Here is a 21584-nt window from a genome sequence, read left to right as displayed (position 1 = left end):
AATAAAAAAATTAAAATTAAAAGTACATAAAATCACTAATTTTTTTAGTGAATTAATAATTTAAAACTAATTTCACTTAAATATCTTTGATTCTTTTAATTTTTATAATTTATTTATACTATAGGAGGAATATTTTTATTTATTAAATTAATTTTAGAAATTAGTTTAAAAAATAATAAGATATATAAATTTATTAATATTCAAAAACTTTAAATTAAATAGATTATTCTTCATTTGAATTTAAAATTTATTGTATTTTAAAAAACGTAATAAATTAAAAACCTAATCTGTTGCTTAAATTAAAATTATAATATTAATAAATTTCATAATTATTTTTTTATGATTGATTAAAAAATAAAAAATAAATTTACTATTATTTATTATTTTAATGTAATTAATTTTTATTTAAATTTAATTATAAGTTATAATAAAATTTATGAATTATAATCTCCGTAAATTGATTTTGGAATTTGCTAAAAAAATCTAAAAGAAATACTTAAATTAATGAAATGTAACTAGATTAATTTTAAAATTAAGATTATTAGAATACTATGTCAAAATATTAGATAATTATTAAAATAATCTATTTATATTTTTAAATAGAATTTAAAATAATATATTAAATTTAATCAGTGAAAATTTAAAATATTGGTAAAAAATTAAAAATAAATTTACTATCATTCAATATTTTAATTTAATTGATTTTTTATTTAAATATATAAAATATGCTTAAATTTATTAATTACAATATCAAAACTATAATAAGATGAATAATATTTAGATTTTTTATATTTATCATTTAAAAAATAATATCAAAACTATAATAAGGTAACTCTTTATTTTATATATATATTTTTTTATTTTGTTAATTATAATTTAATTACTATTTAAAAAATTTTAGTTTAATTATTTAATATATTAATATTCTATTTAAATTCAAATTATTTGAAAAAATATATTAACATTTAAATTATAGTTATTAAATATATTCTCTTAATATTTAAATTATTTGTATTGAAATTTTATTATACATTATATTAATTTTTTTAAAAAAATAATTACAATTTGTTATTATTTAAAAAAATGTTTATTTAATTATTTAATTATATTCTTGGTCTATTTAAACTTAAATTGATCGAAGAAATTTTTAATTAAATTTTACAATAGAATATTTTTTTAATATTTAAATTCTATTTATTGAAATTTTATTGTAAATTAAATTATTTTATATTGAGAATCAAAAATTGATGATGTATTATATTTAGAAATAAAATAAAAATTCAGATTCAAAAAAAAGAAATAAAATAAAAATTATTTAATTAAATAATAATTTCATTAAATTATTATAATTAATAAATTTATAAATTTTTTATTTTACACATAATTTATCAATACTATATATATAAAAGTGGGAAGAGGGAGAATTGAGATAGTGGATTATGTTCTTAGATTATTTATTTATTTATCATGTTTTAAATTTAAAAATAAATAATAATTTTATTATTTAAATAATTTTAAATTAATAAATTATTTATATATCACCAAAATAGTTTTAAATATTTATCATTTGAAATTAATATATGTTTAAATTTTTTATTTATGAGTTCAAATAATTTTATTTGGTAATTATTAAAAATTAATAATTTTGATAATATATAGATTAATTTTTTTAAGATAAATTATTAAAATAAAAATTTAAATATTAATTAAAAATATTAAAACAATTATCATAATATCATATTATTAGATTTAAATTGTTAATTTTTTGAGTTCAATTAAATTTATTTAGTAATTAATTAATATTTAAATAATTATTATCTTAAATTTTTAATCTTCTGTATTTTACAAATTTAAATGTTTGATAATTTTTTAACATATCTACCATTTAAATTTATAGATTTTGATTCATATATATATATCAAAATTTTTAGATACGAAATAACAAATTTAAATATTATTTAAAAATATAAAAAATAATTAGCATAATATTAAAATATTAGATAGTAAATTGAAATTTAAAAGATAAAATTTATAAGATATATGAAATGATTACCAATAAATTAATTATTTTAAAAAATAAGGTAGTAAAGTGATTATCTTAATTTTAATATTAGTGATTTTATTTTTATTTAAATACTTAAAAAAAAATTTTAAAAAATAGTTAAAAGAATTATCTTATTATCTCATTTTTTTTCAAATTATATTCTTGATCACATTCATATATATATTGACACAGCAGAAATTCAATAGGATGAGCTCTTTAGTTCCTATAAAAACTATAAAATGTTGTGTTATAGTGAAAATTTTAAAATTATAAATTTAAAGTTTTATTTGAAAGTAGTAATCGGACGAACTTGACTCTCGACTTTGTACACTTATTTTGTTTTCTTAAAGTTTTATTTTTTTACCATTAAAAAAAAAAAATTTTATTATCGAGTGTGTATGTATATAAATATAATATTTTTATTCATGAAAAATGAATTTCATTTTATTTCATAATTTTATTGCAATTTATATGAAATTTTAATTTTCTCGAGTATTAAAAGAATTTTTTTTTGAAAAGCAGTGGTATATTGTGCAAGATAATGACTGGTCAGCTGTGATTAGGGATGGCAACGGATCGGGTATTTTCGAGTATCCGATCTGATCGAACCCTAATAAAACGGATTTAGATAGTTATAATCGGGTTTGGGATTGGTTCAGGTTTTAAAAATAATATCTGTTGCGAGTTCGGATCGGATTCGGATTTTATGTACAGGGTACCCACTACCCGAACCCGTTTATATAAATAATTAATTTAATATAAAAAATATATTTTACAATAATATTTATAATTTTTTTTATATATTTTTATTTAAAAATTTAAATTTAAATATTCTTTAGAAATATTAGATTTTTTAAATGAAAATTATTAATGAAAAATATTTTTTATATAAATTATTAATTAAAATATATAAAATTAAACGGATTCAGATTTTATTCGAATTTTATTTGGATAATAATAATCGGGTTTGGAACGGATTCGGATAGTTTAAATTAATTTTTAATCGAGTTCGGAACGGATTCAGAAATTACTAATATAAATCGAGTTCGGATTCGGGTAGTATAATTTTCGCGGTACCCTATCCGTTTACATCCCTAGCTGTGATTTGAATTGAAATAGATAGTATTTGTAATCTCTGTACTAAAAGCCTTTATCAAATACACTGGTACAATAATCAATTACATGCAACAGAATTTGATAAACATAAGTATTTTAAACATTTACACAAAAGAGATCATATTGGAATTGGGATTCAAAAACATCACTAAAGGCATTGCACAAAACTAATCCTTTAATAACATTACATGCCCATTACTAAATATTATTACAAAGAAAAAAACCATAGTGGAAGGGCAAGACTAGAAGGATAAGACCCAAAAGGGCAAGGCCAAAAAGGCAAAGTCAAAAGGGCAAGACCTAAAAGGGCAAGACCTAAAGACAAGACTTGGAAGAACAAGGTTGGAAGAGCAAGACACAAAAGAGCAAGGCTGAAAGGGCAAGACTCAAAAGGGCAAGACCCGGAAGCGCAAGACCTAGAAGGGCAAAGGTCGAAAGGGCAAGACTAGAAGAGTAAGACCTGCAAGCTCAAGGTCGAAAGGGCAAACTTGGAAGGGTAAGGCCGAAAAAGCAAGACCGAAAGAGTAACTCAAGATTAAAAGGGTAGACTACGAAGGTCAAACCGTGCAAAAGGAAGACTACTAAGGTTAAGGTCAGACATCTTAAAAGGAAGACCACCATATTTAGACATTTTAAAAGAAAGACCACCAAGGTCAGACATTCCTAAAGGAAGGACCATCAATATAAGACCTCCTACGGCCACACTTTCAAAGTAAAAACTCTAAAAGTAAGGCCTCCTACGCTGGAACTCTAAAGGTAAGACCTTTAGAAATAAAAGAAAAACAATTCCATTGGCAAAATACTATATTTAGAATTTTCTCGCTTTTTATAAGTATAGAACATACTTTGATAATATGCACATTTTTGTAGTTTTAATATTTTAAAATACTTAGATATTGAATTTGATTTTATTTAAAACAGGTTAATTCGTTTGAATTTTGATATCTTGGTAGGTTAAATAAGGATTGAAGAATAACAAGTAAAAAATCTAATTTAGACAAAGAATAATGGGCATAACCAAATTCACAAAAGGATAAGAAGTAGAGTAATATGCTTGAATTCTAACTCCGAGACGTACTGTTTAATTAACCTAAATAGCAAGAAAAAATTCATTTTACAAGTTTTCATGAATCGAAACCCATATAATAGAGTAAGAAAAAATTTCTTACTTAGAGCTCATTTTTTAATGAAAATGAATTTATAATTTTTATTATCGTTATCACCTCCAATCAAATGCTATAATCAAAACTCTGGTGATAATTCAAATATTTTAAAGAAAATATCATATATTTCTCCATTTTTTTTTAAAAAAAAATATCGGCCTTAAAGTCGGACTATAAAATATTTCCAAGAGGAAAGGCCAAGTAGAAGATTTATAATGCCGCTAATGAAGTAGAAATACATCAACGGATGTCTTGACTCGATTGAATCGGATAAAGAACATAAAATCTCGCGGCGAAGAAAAAGAAAAATAATGATACAAAGAAGGTGAAATAGAAAATCCTCATGGAGAAAAAAGTAATGAAATTACTAAAGAAATTAGTAAAACTTATACCTGGAAGAAACTAGTGGTCTGTCTCTCCCTTATACTGGTTACCTTTACAACTATTCCACATATATATTTTGTATCAAACACATCTAGCCTTGTATCTTATTACAAAATGTTGCAAAGAATATCAAAACCTTAAAAACTTTAATGTAGATGATCACCAAGTAACTCATTCTATCGCCAGTATCCCATAGCTACCACTGGGATCTTTACCTTGTGCCCCCGGCTGCCTTTCATGAATATCTCTCCAAAACTATATGTTCCGGTCACTGATCGCACGGTGAGACTGATGGAGAACTTCCTTGATGCACCAGGTTTTAGTGTCATTGCTGATGGGGTAACTTCAACGGCGATAGATGGTTGCATTCTTGTTGTGATCACATAGGTTTCTTCCTCGGCAACATTTGTGACTGTTCGAGTAAATGTTTGAGTTTTCACTAGATGGGATACAGTGATTGATGGACCGTTGAAATTTGATGGATGGTTCATGGTGTAGTTGCAAGGAGAGTTTGTGTAGTTCTTAATCTCATGGGAATCAATGCCAGGAGTCGTGCACAAGAATCCCAGGTAATCCTCGTAACCTACAAAAAGAGCAAAAGGATGTCGTTTTGGTAATTGTTCAGTTGGCACTAAATTGAATGGCTAAGTTTATATGGAGAGAAGATAAAATTGAGAGAAGAAATGGAGTGCATTACAAATTTTTAGAGGCAGCTGGGTGAAATACCATTTGGTAGTTTTATTATGAATAAATTCAAGCTTGAGAGGATGATGCTACTTTTCTTTGCTAAACTAAATTTAATAAACTCAGTTCACAAGTACAATATGATATAGTAACTTTAAATTTATAGTTTCTTTATTTTTTTTTGCAATGGACAACCAATAGTTAGATTCCCGTCTTACTGCACAAGCGAGCTTTCAAACTTTTCACACAAAATGCAAGCAAAGTCAGTAACTTATGAATCAAATTTATATTGAAAAAGGGCGCAAAATTCAAGATCAAGCCCACTGCACTAGGAAACAAGCATGAGCTATATGTGGATATATAATTGAGTATTAATAAAAATTCACCAATGTAGATATTGAGGCTTGAGTTGAAACCAATCTATGTATTCTTACCAAGTGAGAGAAGACATTTTTCAGAAAACATGCTTCACATTCCTTTATGACTCGTATATATTTTCAGCCATGTTTCCAGATTCTGTTTTCATATCATCACCTTTCTCATCTCCTAAATTGTTGTTAAATTAGGGAAAACATCAGAACTTAAGATCTTTTAAGGTTTCATGATGACCAATGTCATGTCATCCAAATCAATAAATCTATAACTGACTGCAGAGATAATCTTTGGCCAATCCGCAAAAACCTACTGCTTCTGGTAATGAATCTGTGACTAACCCACTTGGGGATGTATTTCAGAAAGTTCAAAGTAAAATCACTTGCCTAATTTGCATAGCTGCATGTTATTAGGCTAATTTAGCATTAAATTGCATCCCATACCATTAAGAACTATTTTATGTATATATTATGTATGCACATAGAAACACATCAAGGGTGAGAAGCAAAGGTACCTGCATCAAAGATGAGTCCGGGGTCCAGAGCAGCCTTTGGATTAACATGACCACTCCCATAATCAAAGGGCGTAGCAGTTACCAGCTTCATGGTTTCGGTTTCAGAGTACTGTTGTGCTTGAAGAGGTCTTTCTGCTCTGTCCAGCTGTGTTGATGTTGTCATTAAGGCTGATTTGATGGCAGCAGGACTCCAATGAGGATGTTTCTGCTTCACAAGCGCAGCTATCCCTGCAATATGGGGTGCAGCCATGCTCGTACCAGATATCATGGCAAATCCTTCTCCTGCTCCAAAAAGTTAAATGCATATTATACAAATATAATTATTTCTTGAAGCACAACAGAACACCCTTTTATTCCTTTATCTTTGCTTTACGAAAGCTCTTTTGAGTTTTAAAATTCATACCAAAGAAGGTAGGGAAAAAAAAGGGGAGATTTTGAATTTCATATATTCTACTTCCTCGCACAAAATGTAGCATAAATGATTCAAGTGAAGGTAGCAATAGGTCAGATCACTTTCAGTTTAGATAGGCTAGGATCAGATACTCAGTAAGTCAACTTACAGGTAATCAGTTCAAATATTCCAGATTGGTGAAGTTATTAACAATTATTTTGATGTTCTCCATATTTGAAGGTCAATGCTCTTTTGCGACTTTTTATTCGAATATTAAATTATTTGAGGTCATTCATATAGTTGAGCAATGACCTAATTAACCTTCAAAAGTTTGGATCAGATTTCGACCTTATTTCATTGAAGGTATTGATATTTGGTCAAATATTGTCATCTCTAGCTCCAAGAATTCATCATCTAGCTACAAGAGTTCCAAGTCAGAGGATTTCAAGTGTACATCTTCTAGCTTCTTTAAAAGTGACCAAGCTAAGTGATATTAAGTCAATAGGACTCCTGTTCCTTCAGTTACTCTACTCTTAGACTGACCAAGTTTTATGATAAATTATAACTTAAGGCTTTAATATAGAGTATAGACCGAGATTGATATATTTTTACCAACATAATTTGGCTCATCTGTTCCATTTGGAGACCAAGCAGCCCAAATAAGAGAACCAGGAGCCAAGATATCTGGTTTAAGAAGATCAGCATCTTGGAAACTGAAATCTTTTATGTTGGGTCCTCGAGCAGAGAATAACGCCACCTGTGGTGCTGATTTATGGAGTATAGGCATCAAACCGTCACCAATGCTTCCAGTAGCATTGAAGCTCTTCACTCGTCCAGTCCAATCTCTTGGTGTAGAAATGTTGTAATAATCTATGAGATCCTGGAATTACAATTGTGCCCAAGAATTAAAATGCATATTTATAAGAATCAATCACAAGTAACATAAACACAATATATGCTTTGTGAGGGAGAGAAGGGGGAAGAAGCAAGAGCAAAATCAGTAGACGCTGAAGCGCGGAACTAATCAACAACCAAAATAGCATTTCTATAAAGCATCTGAGAAATCTAAGAAGCGCTGGCTGTAAATTAAAGTATAGGTAAAGCAAAAGTGCTATGTATAACAGTTTGGAATATGGCAATAATCATTGGCTATTTGAGTAATTATATAACAGACAGGAAGCACCATGTAATTCAAAAATTCGCTAAGAAGCACTGGCTGTAAATTAAAATAGCAGGTAAAGCAAAACTGCTAACAACAGTTTGGGATACGGCCATAATCATTGGCTATTTGAACAAATATATAGCAGACTGGAGGCACCATGCAATTCAAAAATCACAAAAATTATGAAGAAAAATATATATATATAAACTAACGAATTTCAAATATTCCAAGTTCATTATGTAATTAACAAAGTAAATGGCTTTCAGGTCCATGAGATAATGAAACTAGAAGATAAATCAAGAAGATTACCATTGATTTAGGGACTTCTGTGATGAGAATCCCAGGAACACCGACAGGGACAGGATCAAACTTGGCTCCTGGATAAACATTTTCCACAGCAAGAGCAAATCCAATTGCACCAAGACTCTTGGCTGTTTCTGAAACCTTTTTGACAGATGCAGTACCAGAAACAAAATTAAAGGAATAGCCGCAAAGAAGAATATTCCCCTCAACCAAGTTTTTGTTCAAAAGTTCTGGCCTCTGGCAGTCTGAAGGACTGTACTTCATTACTGAAGAATCCAGTAATACATCATTTGCAGCAACCAAGGTATACGTTTGATTTGGATGTGTAGAGGCTGCAATAATCAGTTGGGTATTAGTTTTATAATCCAAAGGTAAATCAAAGAGATGACATTAACAGGCTTAATTTAACACAATACAATGACGTAGCGGCACATGAGTGCCACATCCCTTGTGTTAGAATAATTCACTTGGTCTTCAAATTTTGAATTATGGTTGTTAGGCTAAATCACATGATTAAGTTTTAAAATTAGATTGTTAAGATTTAAGAATTTAGATTATTTATGATTTTATTTGAATTTTCAATTATATTTTAATGTATAAATACCAACAGATTAATATAATCATTAGACCATTTTCAGTCTCATTCACACTCTTGTTCTCCTCTCCTCCCAAAAAACCAACACCTCATGTAGCATTTTAAAGTTACTTCAGTCTCAAACTAATAGAAACTATGGCACATTTTCTTTCGTTTATCAAGCTAAAACTTATTCAATAGCATTCCTAAACTTGAGTTCACTTAAAAAAGAGGAGCATACAACAATTGAATAGAACTATGGAAGCTAAATACAGTCTGGAGAATAACACAAGAACACAAGGCACCTAAATTGTGATGAGCTTGACAAGATGAATGGCCATCACATTTAATGACAGCGTCCTTCATATTAAGCAACACCTCTTCCCAAAGGATATTAATTTAGAAGAAACAAATATGTCAATGTTGAAACTTACGTGACAATCCAATTCCAGCTAAGATTTTTCCATTTCCCAGGGTTAGATGGTTCTTGTATCTCCGATCATCAACGGCAGCTGCCACAGATGTTATCCAAGGACTATAAGAAACCAATGTTTTGGGGAAGGGACCTCCATTCCCAGCAGCATGTGCCACAAATACACCAGCTTTCACAGCTGCAAGTAGGGTAGCATCAAAGGGATTTAAAAATGTTGTCTTGGTGGTTGCTGGAGGGCTATTAGGTCCCACTGAGAGGTTGAGTATATCAACGCCATCATGAACAGCCTGTTCAGAAATGAAATCAGAAAATATAAAGAAGAAAATATAGAAGTCCCTCAGCTTGAAGTAAACCCATGAACATCCAACTACCAAAACTGATGCGAAATTTATTGGCCAAATAATACTTATAACCCATTTGGTTTAGGTATTAGTAATAATTGATAGCTGATATGAATGCAGCACTTCTGAACCAATATATTGAGAATTTCCATGTCTCTATTTTTTTACTTTCAACATAAGATGGCTAAACCAAATCACATGTTTTACATATATATTCAGCTCAAAAGTGAAGATAAGCCATAGAACAGTATAAATATTGCACTTTCTGCCATTGCGATAATACTGTGAGAATTTCAGAAAACATACTGTGGTTAGGGTTTAAGAGTTCTGAAATTTTGTATCTTACTCTTTTTCCATTATAATGGAACTTTTAGCTCTATCTTGCCCGTGGACATAAACCTTGCATAAATCTTGTGTCAATTCTTCTTTCTTTCTCTTATGATATGATTGTGTGATTGTATGTGTGCCTAGATCTATGTACCTCTTATAACACTTCAAAATAGTCAAGTACATAAAGCAATTTCTCTCAAAGTACCAATGCCAATGCCAACAAAATCTGAGAATTCTGAAGGTGTTGATTAAATTATATTATAATAACACAGCAACTGTGATAGGCAATATTCACTGAAAAAACTATGAGTTATGAAAAAAAAAAAGGGGAATCACAACATATTACAAAAAAAATAATAATAATTTAAAAAACAAAGAACCAGAACATATTAAGCAACAACAATAACAATATCCTTCTTTATTACGTAGTTTTCATGAAATAATTGAACACCTGATCAATAGCAGCTACTACATCCGCAACAAAGCCTCCAAAAAGCCTGTAGAGTGCCTTGTACACAGCAATCCTGAAGAAAAATAATCTCACTTGGTAGTTGGTACACCAAATAAATGATAATAAAAATTTTCAAATTGGACTTCACTAGCAAAAGTTATTATCATCACCTAGCATGAGGAGCCATCCCACTTGCTTTCCCAAATTCATGGCCATGCATTCTCACAGGAACACCATTATTTCCAGCTGCAATAGCAGCTGTATGGCTGGTATTAATCACACAGAAATCAGAGAAACTGTATCAAATATAAAGCTCCATTTGAAGTCTGTTAAAAGAGTTAAATTTCAGTCTTAATCCCATAACAACTCTGCAGCTAGAAAGACAAGAAAAAGCAACACATTATCCCAATTGATGATACACACACATACACAGAGACAGAATTCTATGATTACCACGATGATAAATAATTGTCAAAATTATTTAATCATTTCATCGAATGAAAAACAATAACATTTATTTGCATATGCACAAGCATGCATTCATATAGACATTTATCTTTAAATTTTCCTAATGAGTTGGCATGCTAACTGCTGAGTTTCTCCACTAGTGATTTCAATCTCTCTTCTAAAAAATATGCACAATAGATAAATATAGATGTTTTCTGAAACTACAACTTAATATAATGCAACACAAAAAATATAAAGTAAAGCAAAATTCAAAATAAAATTATCGAATGGCAGCATACTTTTGTCATGGATTTTGTAATGTGAAATGCATGCGATCTAACCTTCCATGTCCGTCACCATCCATGGGAGAAGCAAAATCAATAGAAGGGTTGAATGCCCCAGCTGCTATAGCAGCTTCAGCAAAATGTTGGGCTCCAATAATCTTTCCATTGCAAAAGTCTTTCTTAGTATTAGGATCAACTTCACATTTTCCTCTGTAATTTGGAAGGGGCTCATATGGATTAGTGCTGTGCGTTGCAAAGCTTGGATGGTGAGGATAAATTCCAGAGTCAACAAATCCTATCACAATGTTCTCTCCAGCCCTGTCAAATCCACCTCCTGTTGGCCAGACACCAGTTGGAAGCCCCAAAAACTGTGGAGTATGTGTTGTGAGTCTCCTCACCTTCCAGTCTCTCTCCACAGACTTCACACCTGGGGCACACCTCAGGGTTTCTGCCTACTAATTTGTTGGAACAATGTAAGGGAATAAGAAAGTAAAAGGATAACTATATATCAATCAATTAAGAAGGTCACTAAAAAGAGAGAATATGAAGAATATTAAGGTTGCACCTGCTCAGGGGATATATGGACAGCAAAACCATTTATAAGATGTTTATAGCTGTAGAGTTTCTTATATGCTCCATGGTCAAACAGTGAACCGAGAAGCATATCATGTTTCTCTTCAAGATGCTGAGCATAGGATGTGACCAATTGACTGAATGATGTCCAAAGAACAGGGAGGGAAAAGATGAGAAGGAATTAATTTACTGATTCAATTAACTGGCCAATTACAAAAACACAACATAAAGCAGTAAGAGATCATGCACACATTAAGGTAATACCGATTAAAATAACAGGACAGAAAAAAAAAATCTATATTTGGTCAAGCAAGAAGCATATGTTTGGTCAAACAAGAAGCATGGACTGTCAATTAAAAGATAAATGCCATTTAGAATAAAAAGAAGAAGATTCTTTCATAGTTCATGCAGACTGCAATGTTGGCCTCACAACAACCTCCTTTAAAACAATGAACTAGCTGCAGAGAAACTGTAACAAACTTGAGGTATAGAGTTCATATGACTGAACAAATGAAGTATGCAAGTCATTTGAATGAACAAACATGCATACATCAATATAGATAAATTAACACAAGTAACTAATTGGATAGCAACTCAGACAGGGGATAAACTATACTGTAGGATTTACCCTGAAACCTCCAAAGGATGGCACTTGGGGCATATAACTCTGCAGAATGACCAGCCTACTTGTTATTTCACATAAATTAATAAAATATTGTTAAAATAATAAGCTCTATATTGTTTTTTCTTATTTATCCTCCATTCATATTGCTTCATTACTAAATTAATCTTAAAACTCATAAATTTTACTTTTGCAATGCATATAAAATAGGGATATATTAGGAAGCTAATAAATATATTGCCATCTCAAAAAAGAAAATGGCCTTTCATTTGTGATGGATAAAAAAGGAAAGCATGTCTTTTTTTTTTTTTTTTTTTTTTTTGGGGGGGGGGGGGGGGGGGTGTTGGCTGGAAGTAGTAGTAGCTTATTTATGTAAAGATACATTGTGGATTATATCAAGTTCACATAGACTCCAGAACTGAAAAAATATGCTAGACGTGCTAAATTGAGTGAAATTTTGTAATTAGGTCGTGCTACTTTGAAACCCGACAGTACTTCCATAGCAGCCCAAGGAGTTAGTTTACTTTTGTACATCGCTTCTTTCGCTATGCTCCTTCAATACTGTCCAATATAACTTTCTTTTCCAAATGTTTTTTCAACTACGCTCCAACCAATTTGATTTTAGAAGACTTCTTCATATATCTAAGGAAGAAACATACAGAAGACGAATAATAGTAGCTAAGAATACTTAGATCACATTTAACACATTATCAAAAGGTCAGGGGAATAAATCCCCTGCACTGAGAATTAGTTTAGACAACCAAAATTTGAGAGAAGCTTGCATATGAGAAATTTGACACTTGAAGCAGCTAAGTAAAGCTAATCCAATTATTGAAATAGTGTAACAGACATAAATATTGATCAACAGAAGCACATAATCCAACAAGTAGACGTCCATAATGAAGATCCCACCTGAAGAATTAAAACATAGCCAAACCCAAAACGTCAAGAGTTCCATACATGGAAAAATGGTGAAGGAATCACAAGCTAGCTGGCATTACATGGTACTCGAATACAGTAGAACATAATATACACAAAAATAAAATAAAATAAAATAAAAATCACAAGTAACACTTATTGCAATACCTGGTGGCATCAATCTTCTCATCAGAATCTTCAGCAATGGGCTCAAACCCAGGGACACCTCCTTTATAACTTATGACAGGCTCCCCATCCATAGTAACAATATAAATCTCTGGTTTCCCAGTAGGCAGGAGGAGCAACAAGACAAGAACTGAGCACAAAAGTTGGACCACCATTTGTAGTTACTCGAAGATCTGCTCCATATCACAACAACAAACAATTCAGTCAGCAGCAGCAGCGGCTTTGTAATGATAAAACTAAGGACAAACTAGAAGAATTTAATAAAAAAGACTTCCATAAGAGATCAGATTTTTGAATACCACACACGGTAGTTCCAGTGCTCGATCACTAAACTCAACTAAAGATTTAGCTTCACGCATAAACATCAAAAACAAAATTCTTTTGTTTAATAAAAAAAAAAAAAAAAAAAGGAATCCACATTTTTTAATAATCCAAGCAAGCCAAGAATATATAAGATATCCACATTTCAGCTACTCAAAAAAAAAAAGACCCAATAAAGAAATAAAATAAATAAATAAATGAGCACTTACAGAAATGCAAGAAAGGAATCAAAAATCAGAAAGAGAAAAGATGAGTCAGAGCATTGACAAAGAAGCAAAAGAAAGCAAATGGCATTTGGATTAGAGAGCATTAAAAGAGACAGAGACCCCCTCCCCCTTCTCCTATCTCTCTCTCTGTGTTTGTGGGTATGGATTGTGGACTATGGAGTATGGAGATCAAGTGAGGCAAATCTGATGGTGATTAAAGGGAGAGAAGGAAAGTGATGCTTTACTGTTTCAGTGAGGTAGTTAGGGTTCTTTCTTTCTTTCTTTCTTTTTCTTTTTTCTTCAATATAAAATAAAATAATTTCATGCAGAGGTACAGACTACAGACAGGGAACCGAAGATGATGGAGGAGACGTAGACAAATTATTATTATTGTGACCTTTTTCAATCATTTAAGTATTTATTTTTTTATTCTCTAATTCTTTATTATTATTTCCACCTTTAAACAAATACACATATTATTAATTCTTTTAATACGTAAAAATTTATTAATTAATTTTTTAATTTTAAAAAATATATTAAAATATTCATAAAATTTTAAAAAATTAACTAATAGGAATTTAAAATTTGTAATTAGAAAATAAATAATTGATTTAATAATTTTATAAATAAGGAATCTTTAAATAAAGTATATAGATAAATTTTTATTTTTTAGAGCGGAAAGGAAAGAGAATATTTGGCGGGGAAAGAGTGGATGGAAACGGTTGAGACTTTAATATGACTAAAATAGGCATGAAGTTGTTGATGCACGCGCCACCTGAGAAGTGAATCTGTCTATTCTCTATCTCTATCCACGCAGTTAGTGCTTAAAATTATAACTCGCCTTTTCTAATTTCTCTCCATTATCTTTGCATTTATTAAAGGCAATTGACCTTTGAGTTTATCAAAACGTTTTAATTTTGATAATTTCATTTAAAATTAAAATATTTTTATAAATTTTATTTTAATTTAAAATTAGAATTAAAAAGTGTGATTTTTATTATTAAATACATTTTCCATTTGACATATAAGTAAAGAGCATTTAACTTTAAAAAAAATAAATAAATTTTTACCCATTTTACTGATTTTATGCAATTTTTTAACTTATTAGGTTTTATTTGACTCATGCATCATGAAATTTATTGGATATCGATGGTTGAGTAAAATTGTTGAATTCTCTATTGATGGAGTTTTCTTATTTATATTAATTGGGTGATGTTTTAATAATTTACTATATATGAAAATGAAAAGAAATTAAGAGATTAGGTGAAAAATTAAAAATATTTTTTTACTTTTTTCGTTAATTTTTATTTATTTTATTTTTTTATACAGTAAAAAAATAATTTTTTTATTAATTTTTAAATTATATTTATATTAAAAATATTAAGAGATACTGACAGATTTAATTTAATGATAAATGTATCTGAGTAAATTGAGAGGTCTCGTTCTAGTCCCCTAATTTTCATTTTAATAAAAAAAATGATGAAATGAAAAGAGTAATTAATTTTAGTTAATATTTATGTATTGATAAATTTTTTTTAAGTATTAAATAGATTTTATATTTTTTTTAAATGGAAATAGATTTTATATTTAATAATAAAAAAATATTACATTGTGAATAAAATTATGATTTTAATTTGAATTAAATTATTAAAATTAAAAGATTAGAATAAAATCACTAAAATATAAATATTTAATTTTTTGATATCAATTGCAATTTATCTATCTATGTTATTAAAAATACACCCTCATCAATTATGATTTAAAATTATAAAAAAATTTGAACTAACTTTTTAATTTTAAATTAGATTGTAAAAATTAAAATATTTAAATCAATAGTCCTTTATTAAATTATATGGATTTAATAAGAATTTTCTATGGTTACTTGGTTAAAAATAGAGTAACAATTATTTTCATACCTAAACTATTCATATTTCAGAGAAATTTTATATTTTACTTTAATTTTTTTAATTAATCATATTACAGAAAATAAATTAAACTTTGTAGAAAATATATATTTTTAATTTAAATTTACATAAAGTGATTCTTATTTTTGCTAAGTAATTATTTTGCAGAAAATGTGTTAAATTAACAAAAATATATGTTTCAAAAATATAAATATATTTTTATACAAATTAAGATAATAAAATTATATTAAACCAATATTTTTAAAAATATCTTTATATTTTAAAATATTAATATTTATTATATTAATTTAATATTTTTATACTATAATTACTTTATAATATACATATTTTTTTTATAATAAATAAAAAATACATAAATAAATTAACCTCTCAAAAATAAAAGTGATATACATATAAAATGGAAAAATAAGCTTTTTTTTAAGACTAGGATATGAATCTATGAAATAATTTAGTTAAATGTATAATTTATTAGCGGTGTTATGAATTGTTCATTTCATAAAATTTAACCAATTCAGATGAATAAATTTGATTAATTAATAAATTTAATTAATATTTAAAAACTTTAAATTGACTAGATTGTTTTATACTTGCATTCAAACTCTATTATATTTTTTTAATTAAAATTTAACAAACAAATATATTTATGTTGGAATCTCATAATGTTGTAAAAATATTAAATTGTGTTGAATTTGTATTTAAATTTTCTATTTACAATTAATACATGGATTAGTCAAATTATACTATAATATAATCATAAAACTGTATCATATAATAAAATTAATATAAATAAATATAAAAAAATAAAATTTGAATATGTACTACAAGTAAAAAGTTAAATGCGAAGAAGTTTTATTTATTTTTAATTAATTAATTGAGTAAATAATGATATATGCAATTCAAAATTTTTTATAATTGCTGATTATATCAGCCCCTCTAGAATATAATAATTACTGTAAATTTGATTAGAGCTGTTGCATACTAGTATTCAATTCAAATAAAAAAATTTTATCCAACTAAATTAATTTAAAATTTTAGTTTAATTTTTTATTTATTTTAATTTGATTCGATTTTTAATTTTAAAAATTTTGATTATTTCGATTCGATTCAATTTTGATCAAAAAAAAATTAAAAAACTCAAACCGCACTAATTAGTAATAATAATATATTATTTTTAATACTATAAAGAGATTAGATTATATTAAAGTTAAAATATTTTAATTTAATTTTAAAATATTAAAAATAAAATAAAGTATAAAAAATAAAAAATTTATTAAAAATTTAAATCAATCAAATCAAATCGAATCGAATCAGATTAATTCAGATTAATCAAATCGATTTTAAACCGAATTGACCGACTGATCAGTATAACCAGAAACGAGGCACTCTCATTTTTGTTTTAAAATTAACTTTTTTTAGCCCGAATAAAAGTTTTCAGCAATAAAAGATCATTAAGGTGAAAGACAAGGAATACATTAAAATGGGATATTAGTCCCTTGAAACAAATTAATACTTTAAATTTAATTTATTTAATTTTTATTATAATATTTATTTAGAGTAAATATATATATAATATTATAAATATGAGATAAAATTTTAATGTTATTAATTTTGAATTTAGAAGATTTTAATTATTTATTATTATTGTTATAATAATTTATTGAAATATAAATTCATAATATATATAGGATTATAGAGATTTTCTAATATATCTTTTGATTTTATAATTTAATTTAAATTTTAAAGTAGATGATAATTTTATTATATAAATTAATTTAAAGTTTATTTAAATTTGAAAGTGGATAATATTTTATAATTGAATTTAAATTTTAAAGTATATAATAATTTTATTATTTAAATTAATTTGATATTAAAAAATTTTGAATTTTGAAATATATATGAATACTAAAAAATAATTTTTTGGCATGAAAGTATTAAAATAACACATTTAAGCATTTTAAAAAATAATTTTGATAATATAAAATTATGAGATGATAATAATTTCAAATTTTAAATTAAAAATTAAATAAATACTAAAAACCTATATAAAACTATTAGATAATATGTTATCCTTTTAATTTTTTAAAATCATATTTAAATTTTGAGTTTAATGAATGACTATTTATATTTTGACTTATATATAAATAATAAAAAATCAAAATTTTGAGATAAGATTATTAAAATAAATTTTAATTTTATAATATTAAATTATTAGATAACATATTTTAAATTAAAATAAAATAAAATTTCTATATTAAAAACGAAAAAGCTTATTAAATTTATCATATAATAAATAATTCATTTTATCTCTCAATTAATTTTAATAAATTTAAAACAATTATAAACATTAGGTTATAGTCTACTCTTTATTAAGGTAAATTACAATATAATCTAATTTATTAAATATAATAATAAAATATTAAATAATTTTAATAATAAATTTATTTAATTTTAAAAAATGACATCAAAATATTAGATTACTAAACTCAAAATATCATATAATAGATTTAACTTTTAAAATTTTTAGCCTTATTTATATTTAAATTCTTTCAGTTAATTTTTTATTATAATTTAAATTTATAATATATATGTAAATAAATAATATTCATCGTGTACTCGTGCAACACATATCGGTTGAAACTAGTAATATTAAGTGTACACATGTATTTATATTAAATTTACGCAAAATTAATTAGATTATATAATAAATGTAGGAAAATTATATATAAATATTTCATTTAATAACTGTTAAGTTACTTTATATAATATCAAAGTATATTATAACCAAATCTTATAATATCCATATATTAATTAGATGTAAATACATGAATATTGTTAGACTTTTTTCTTTACACTACCTGATGTTGTAGAAACTAAATTGATGATATAGCCAAAATGAAATTGTACTGTGATTGGTTTAATGGAGCTGTGTTGTAATTGATTCACTTGCAAGACAGAAAATATGAGGTAGATGACGCTTACGGTAGCCACATCGACACTTAAATCAATGAGTTGAAGAAAAGGGCAAATATAATCTCTAGAACATAAGAGTTGTGGTGTGAGAAAATAGCACACATTTGCCTTTGTGATACTTCTCCTTTTATATCGTAAAAAGATTGAGATAAATATAATATTTCATGATAATCCGAAGATGATGCGGTCAGCTGTCTGATAAGAGATATTGCTAGTAGATAGGTCAGTAATCCTGTGATTGTATGGCGTAACGGGAATATGCTAGACTGTGTTTGATAACAGTTACTTTGTATCGAGACTCACCCTATCAAAGGGAGGGCGACTCTTGGTGATGAACCGAGTTTTATGGTGTCTAGGTCTTCCTTTCTTTAAGTGGGACCGTCTTATCCACTTATTAGATCCTTGCAACGTGGACCTGTCCTACAGTAACAGCTCACTACCTACTTTGAGCGAGCCTTATATAGCATCAGAGGGCGAGTCTTGGTGATAAACCAAGTTTTATAGTATTCGGGTCTTTCTTTCCTTAGGTGGGACCGCGTTACCCACTTATCGGATCCTTGCCACTGGTCCCCCCCGCTAGTCTTTGATTCTTTAGATTCGAAGGTGACAGTTGTCTTCAGGACCTAGGGCACGTGGCTTGTTTGTCCGTGCTGAGCGCACGATGTCCTTACTTTCTTCTTACTTGCCCTGCTGATCAATCAGGTCCAACATCTTGTCTGGCAAAAAATGATCCAAGTGATATAGTAATGCCTTGATAAGTTTTTGAACTCTCTTACTCTTGCGAGCTCCTTGATCTTTTACAGTCCTAATGGGCTTTTTGGCCTTTTACAGCCCTGACGAGCTCCCAAACATTTCTTTAGCCCTGATAAGATCCTTGACTTCTTATAGCCCTATCAAGCTTCCGGGCATTTTTCAACCCTGACAAGCTTTCGGGCCTTCTCTAACCCTGACATACTTCTAAGCATTTGTCCAGCTCTGACAGGCTTCTGAGCATTTTTCTAGCCCTTGTGAGCTCCTTTGTTTGCTTACTTGGTAGACTGTCCTGCCTTTTTCAAAAAGTCTCTCCCGCCTTCAATGGCCTTCTTCTTACGTAAAAGTTTTAGATTTTCGGGTGTGATTGTAAGAGCAACGACACATGCCTGTGACTCTCTGCATGAGATGGGACCAATGCTCTCAGTCATGTGGCCTGACTTCTACCCGCCTTATGGCCTGTGCATCAAATGCTTTAGAAACTTTCCTTGAAGCAGGACTAACACCTGGTAGGTTGATTTGGCGTACACCCGCCCTTTGGCCTGGCATGAAATGCCTTATTATGCGAGACCCATGCCCATTGGGACTGTGGTCTTTTATGTTTGTTCGTTTTCGTGAACCATTGCTCGAATTTATATTTAAGACCCATGCCAATCAGAGTTGCAATCTCTAATTGTAATCCAGTAGTCAGTATGTCTAAGAGGATAGAACATGTATGCATAATATTGAATAGTGTATTCTAATTTACAATATTCAAAAACAAACTGCTTGTAGTTGATTGAATGGGATATGCATGTTGTAATAACATGTGAACATGATATCTTCATCTCTTGAAATTTGTCACATGTGCATATTTGATTCATAACCATTTGCTTTTGTCTAGCCCGAGCAGTAATTATTTCACAAACCATTATTTGACTGTTAAACCTTTTCGCCTAATGTCCATTCGCTTTAATTGCATTAGCACAAAGAGTTTCACAATAAGTCTAAGTGAAAACAAATGTGGTGAAAACAAATCTCTTGCTTTGCTACTAAAAAATGTGATTCGTCGCTCATCAAAGTAATGGACACATTGGAAGAATATGTTTGCAACCATTACCGTTGTAGGCAACGCTCAAACTCCTTTCATCATGTCATTAATGGATTCAGACATGCTTGTCATCGCGCCATGTTATTTTCCACCTTCGTGTGATTTGGTCCATTTCTGTAAATTTATTTCAATTGCTCAATCATATGATTCAGGGTGCAACTCCCAAATATTATTTGTGGGCTCATAGAATTTTCTCTTTTGATTTTGATTTGCTAATATAAATGATAAGTTAGTTAACTAAAATTATTATCAACAAAATTTGGCAAAAAATAGATACTGAAAATTGAAGTTCAAGACAAGACATGTACTTGCCCTACACAGCGATTCTTCTATTATAACATTTTTTAATACCTTATTATAATTACTCAATACATGTCTAATGCAATAACGATGATGACTGGCTGAAGGTTGCCAACGGTCTTTCTGCATTGCCTTAATAATTCCAACATGACAGTCTAAAATTACATACAGATCTTCTTTATTGGTCGCAAATATCCTTATGCAGTTTATAAACTATGACCAATTGTCATCATCTTTCTCATCAACTATGGCAAAATTTAGGGGAAACAGTTTATTATTCCTATCGAGTGTAGTTACACATAGTATACACCTGGTATATTCTCCATATAGGAATGTCTCGTCAATTGTGATTACAGGTCAATAATATTTAAATCCCTTAATCAATTGCTCAAAAGCTCAGAATATTCAGTTAAATATACGACACATCGGATTTAATCTTTCATTTATTCAATGTGGATTATCCTTAATCATGTACACTATTTCATAATTGAAATGATGAAGAGTAATCATGAATCCATGCAACCGACCATATAATTCATTCCAACTCCCATAAAGTTTTGCAATTGCCTTCTTCATTACTTTCTATGTTTTCGATATGACGACTCATACTTAAATTTATCTCTCACTTTTGCTTATAGGGACGTAATTTTTATATCGAGTTATCACTCAATTAATGCAAAGATGAATGAATATATATAAAATTTTCATTCAATTGTCTATAGTTTTTTTA

The 21584-nt window shown here is 28.3% G+C and overlaps 1 protein-coding gene across 2 annotated transcripts; it reads right to left on the bottom strand.

Moving 5' to 3' along the window:
* Positions 1 to 4667: 4667 nt before the first annotated feature.
* LOC110599708 (subtilisin-like protease SBT2.5) lies at positions 4668 to 14168 on the bottom strand. Of its 2 annotated transcripts, none has more exons than XM_021736245.2 (11): positions 13823 to 14168; positions 13275 to 13465; positions 11559 to 11703; positions 11051 to 11445; positions 10433 to 10528; positions 10263 to 10335; positions 9142 to 9427; positions 8140 to 8465; positions 7281 to 7548; positions 6278 to 6559; positions 4668 to 5290 (listed from the first exon to the last, which is right to left on the bottom strand). In XM_021736245.2, the coding sequence occupies exons 2-11, from the start codon at positions 13445 to 13447 to the stop codon at positions 4884 to 4886; spliced, it is 2451 nt and encodes an 816-aa protein (XP_021591937.1). In that variant the 5' UTR covers positions 13448 to 13465; positions 13823 to 14168; the 3' UTR covers positions 4668 to 4883. The 2 variants fall into 2 exon arrangements, with proteins under 2 accessions (XP_021591937.1, XP_021591938.1); XM_021736246.2 differs by lacking the exon at positions 13823 to 14168 and adding an exon at positions 13592 to 13709.
* Positions 14169 to 21584: the final 7416 nt, after the last annotated feature.

Source organism: Manihot esculenta, chromosome 14 (assembly GCF_001659605.2).
Source record: "Manihot esculenta cultivar AM560-2 chromosome 14, M.esculenta_v8, whole genome shotgun sequence".
Lineage (NCBI taxonomy): Eukaryota > Viridiplantae > Streptophyta > Magnoliopsida > Malpighiales > Euphorbiaceae > Manihot > Manihot esculenta.
Note: the sequence above shows the minus strand (reverse complement) of the source record. Positions and strands in the feature narration are given on the sequence as shown.

Coding starts and splice junctions, on each gene's coding strand:
- LOC110599708 (XM_021736245.2), bottom strand. CDS start 13,447: ATGGTGGTCCAACTTTTGTGCTCAGTTCTTGTCTTGTTGCTCCTCCTG. Junction 11,446..11,558: donor TCCATATATCCCCTGAGCAG/GTGCAACCTTAA, acceptor ACAAATTAGTAG/GCAGAAACCCTGAGGTGTGC. Junction 5,291..6,277: donor CGGACTCATCTTTGATGCAG/GTACCTTTGCTT, acceptor CTCTTTTTGTAG/GTTACGAGGATTACCTGGGA.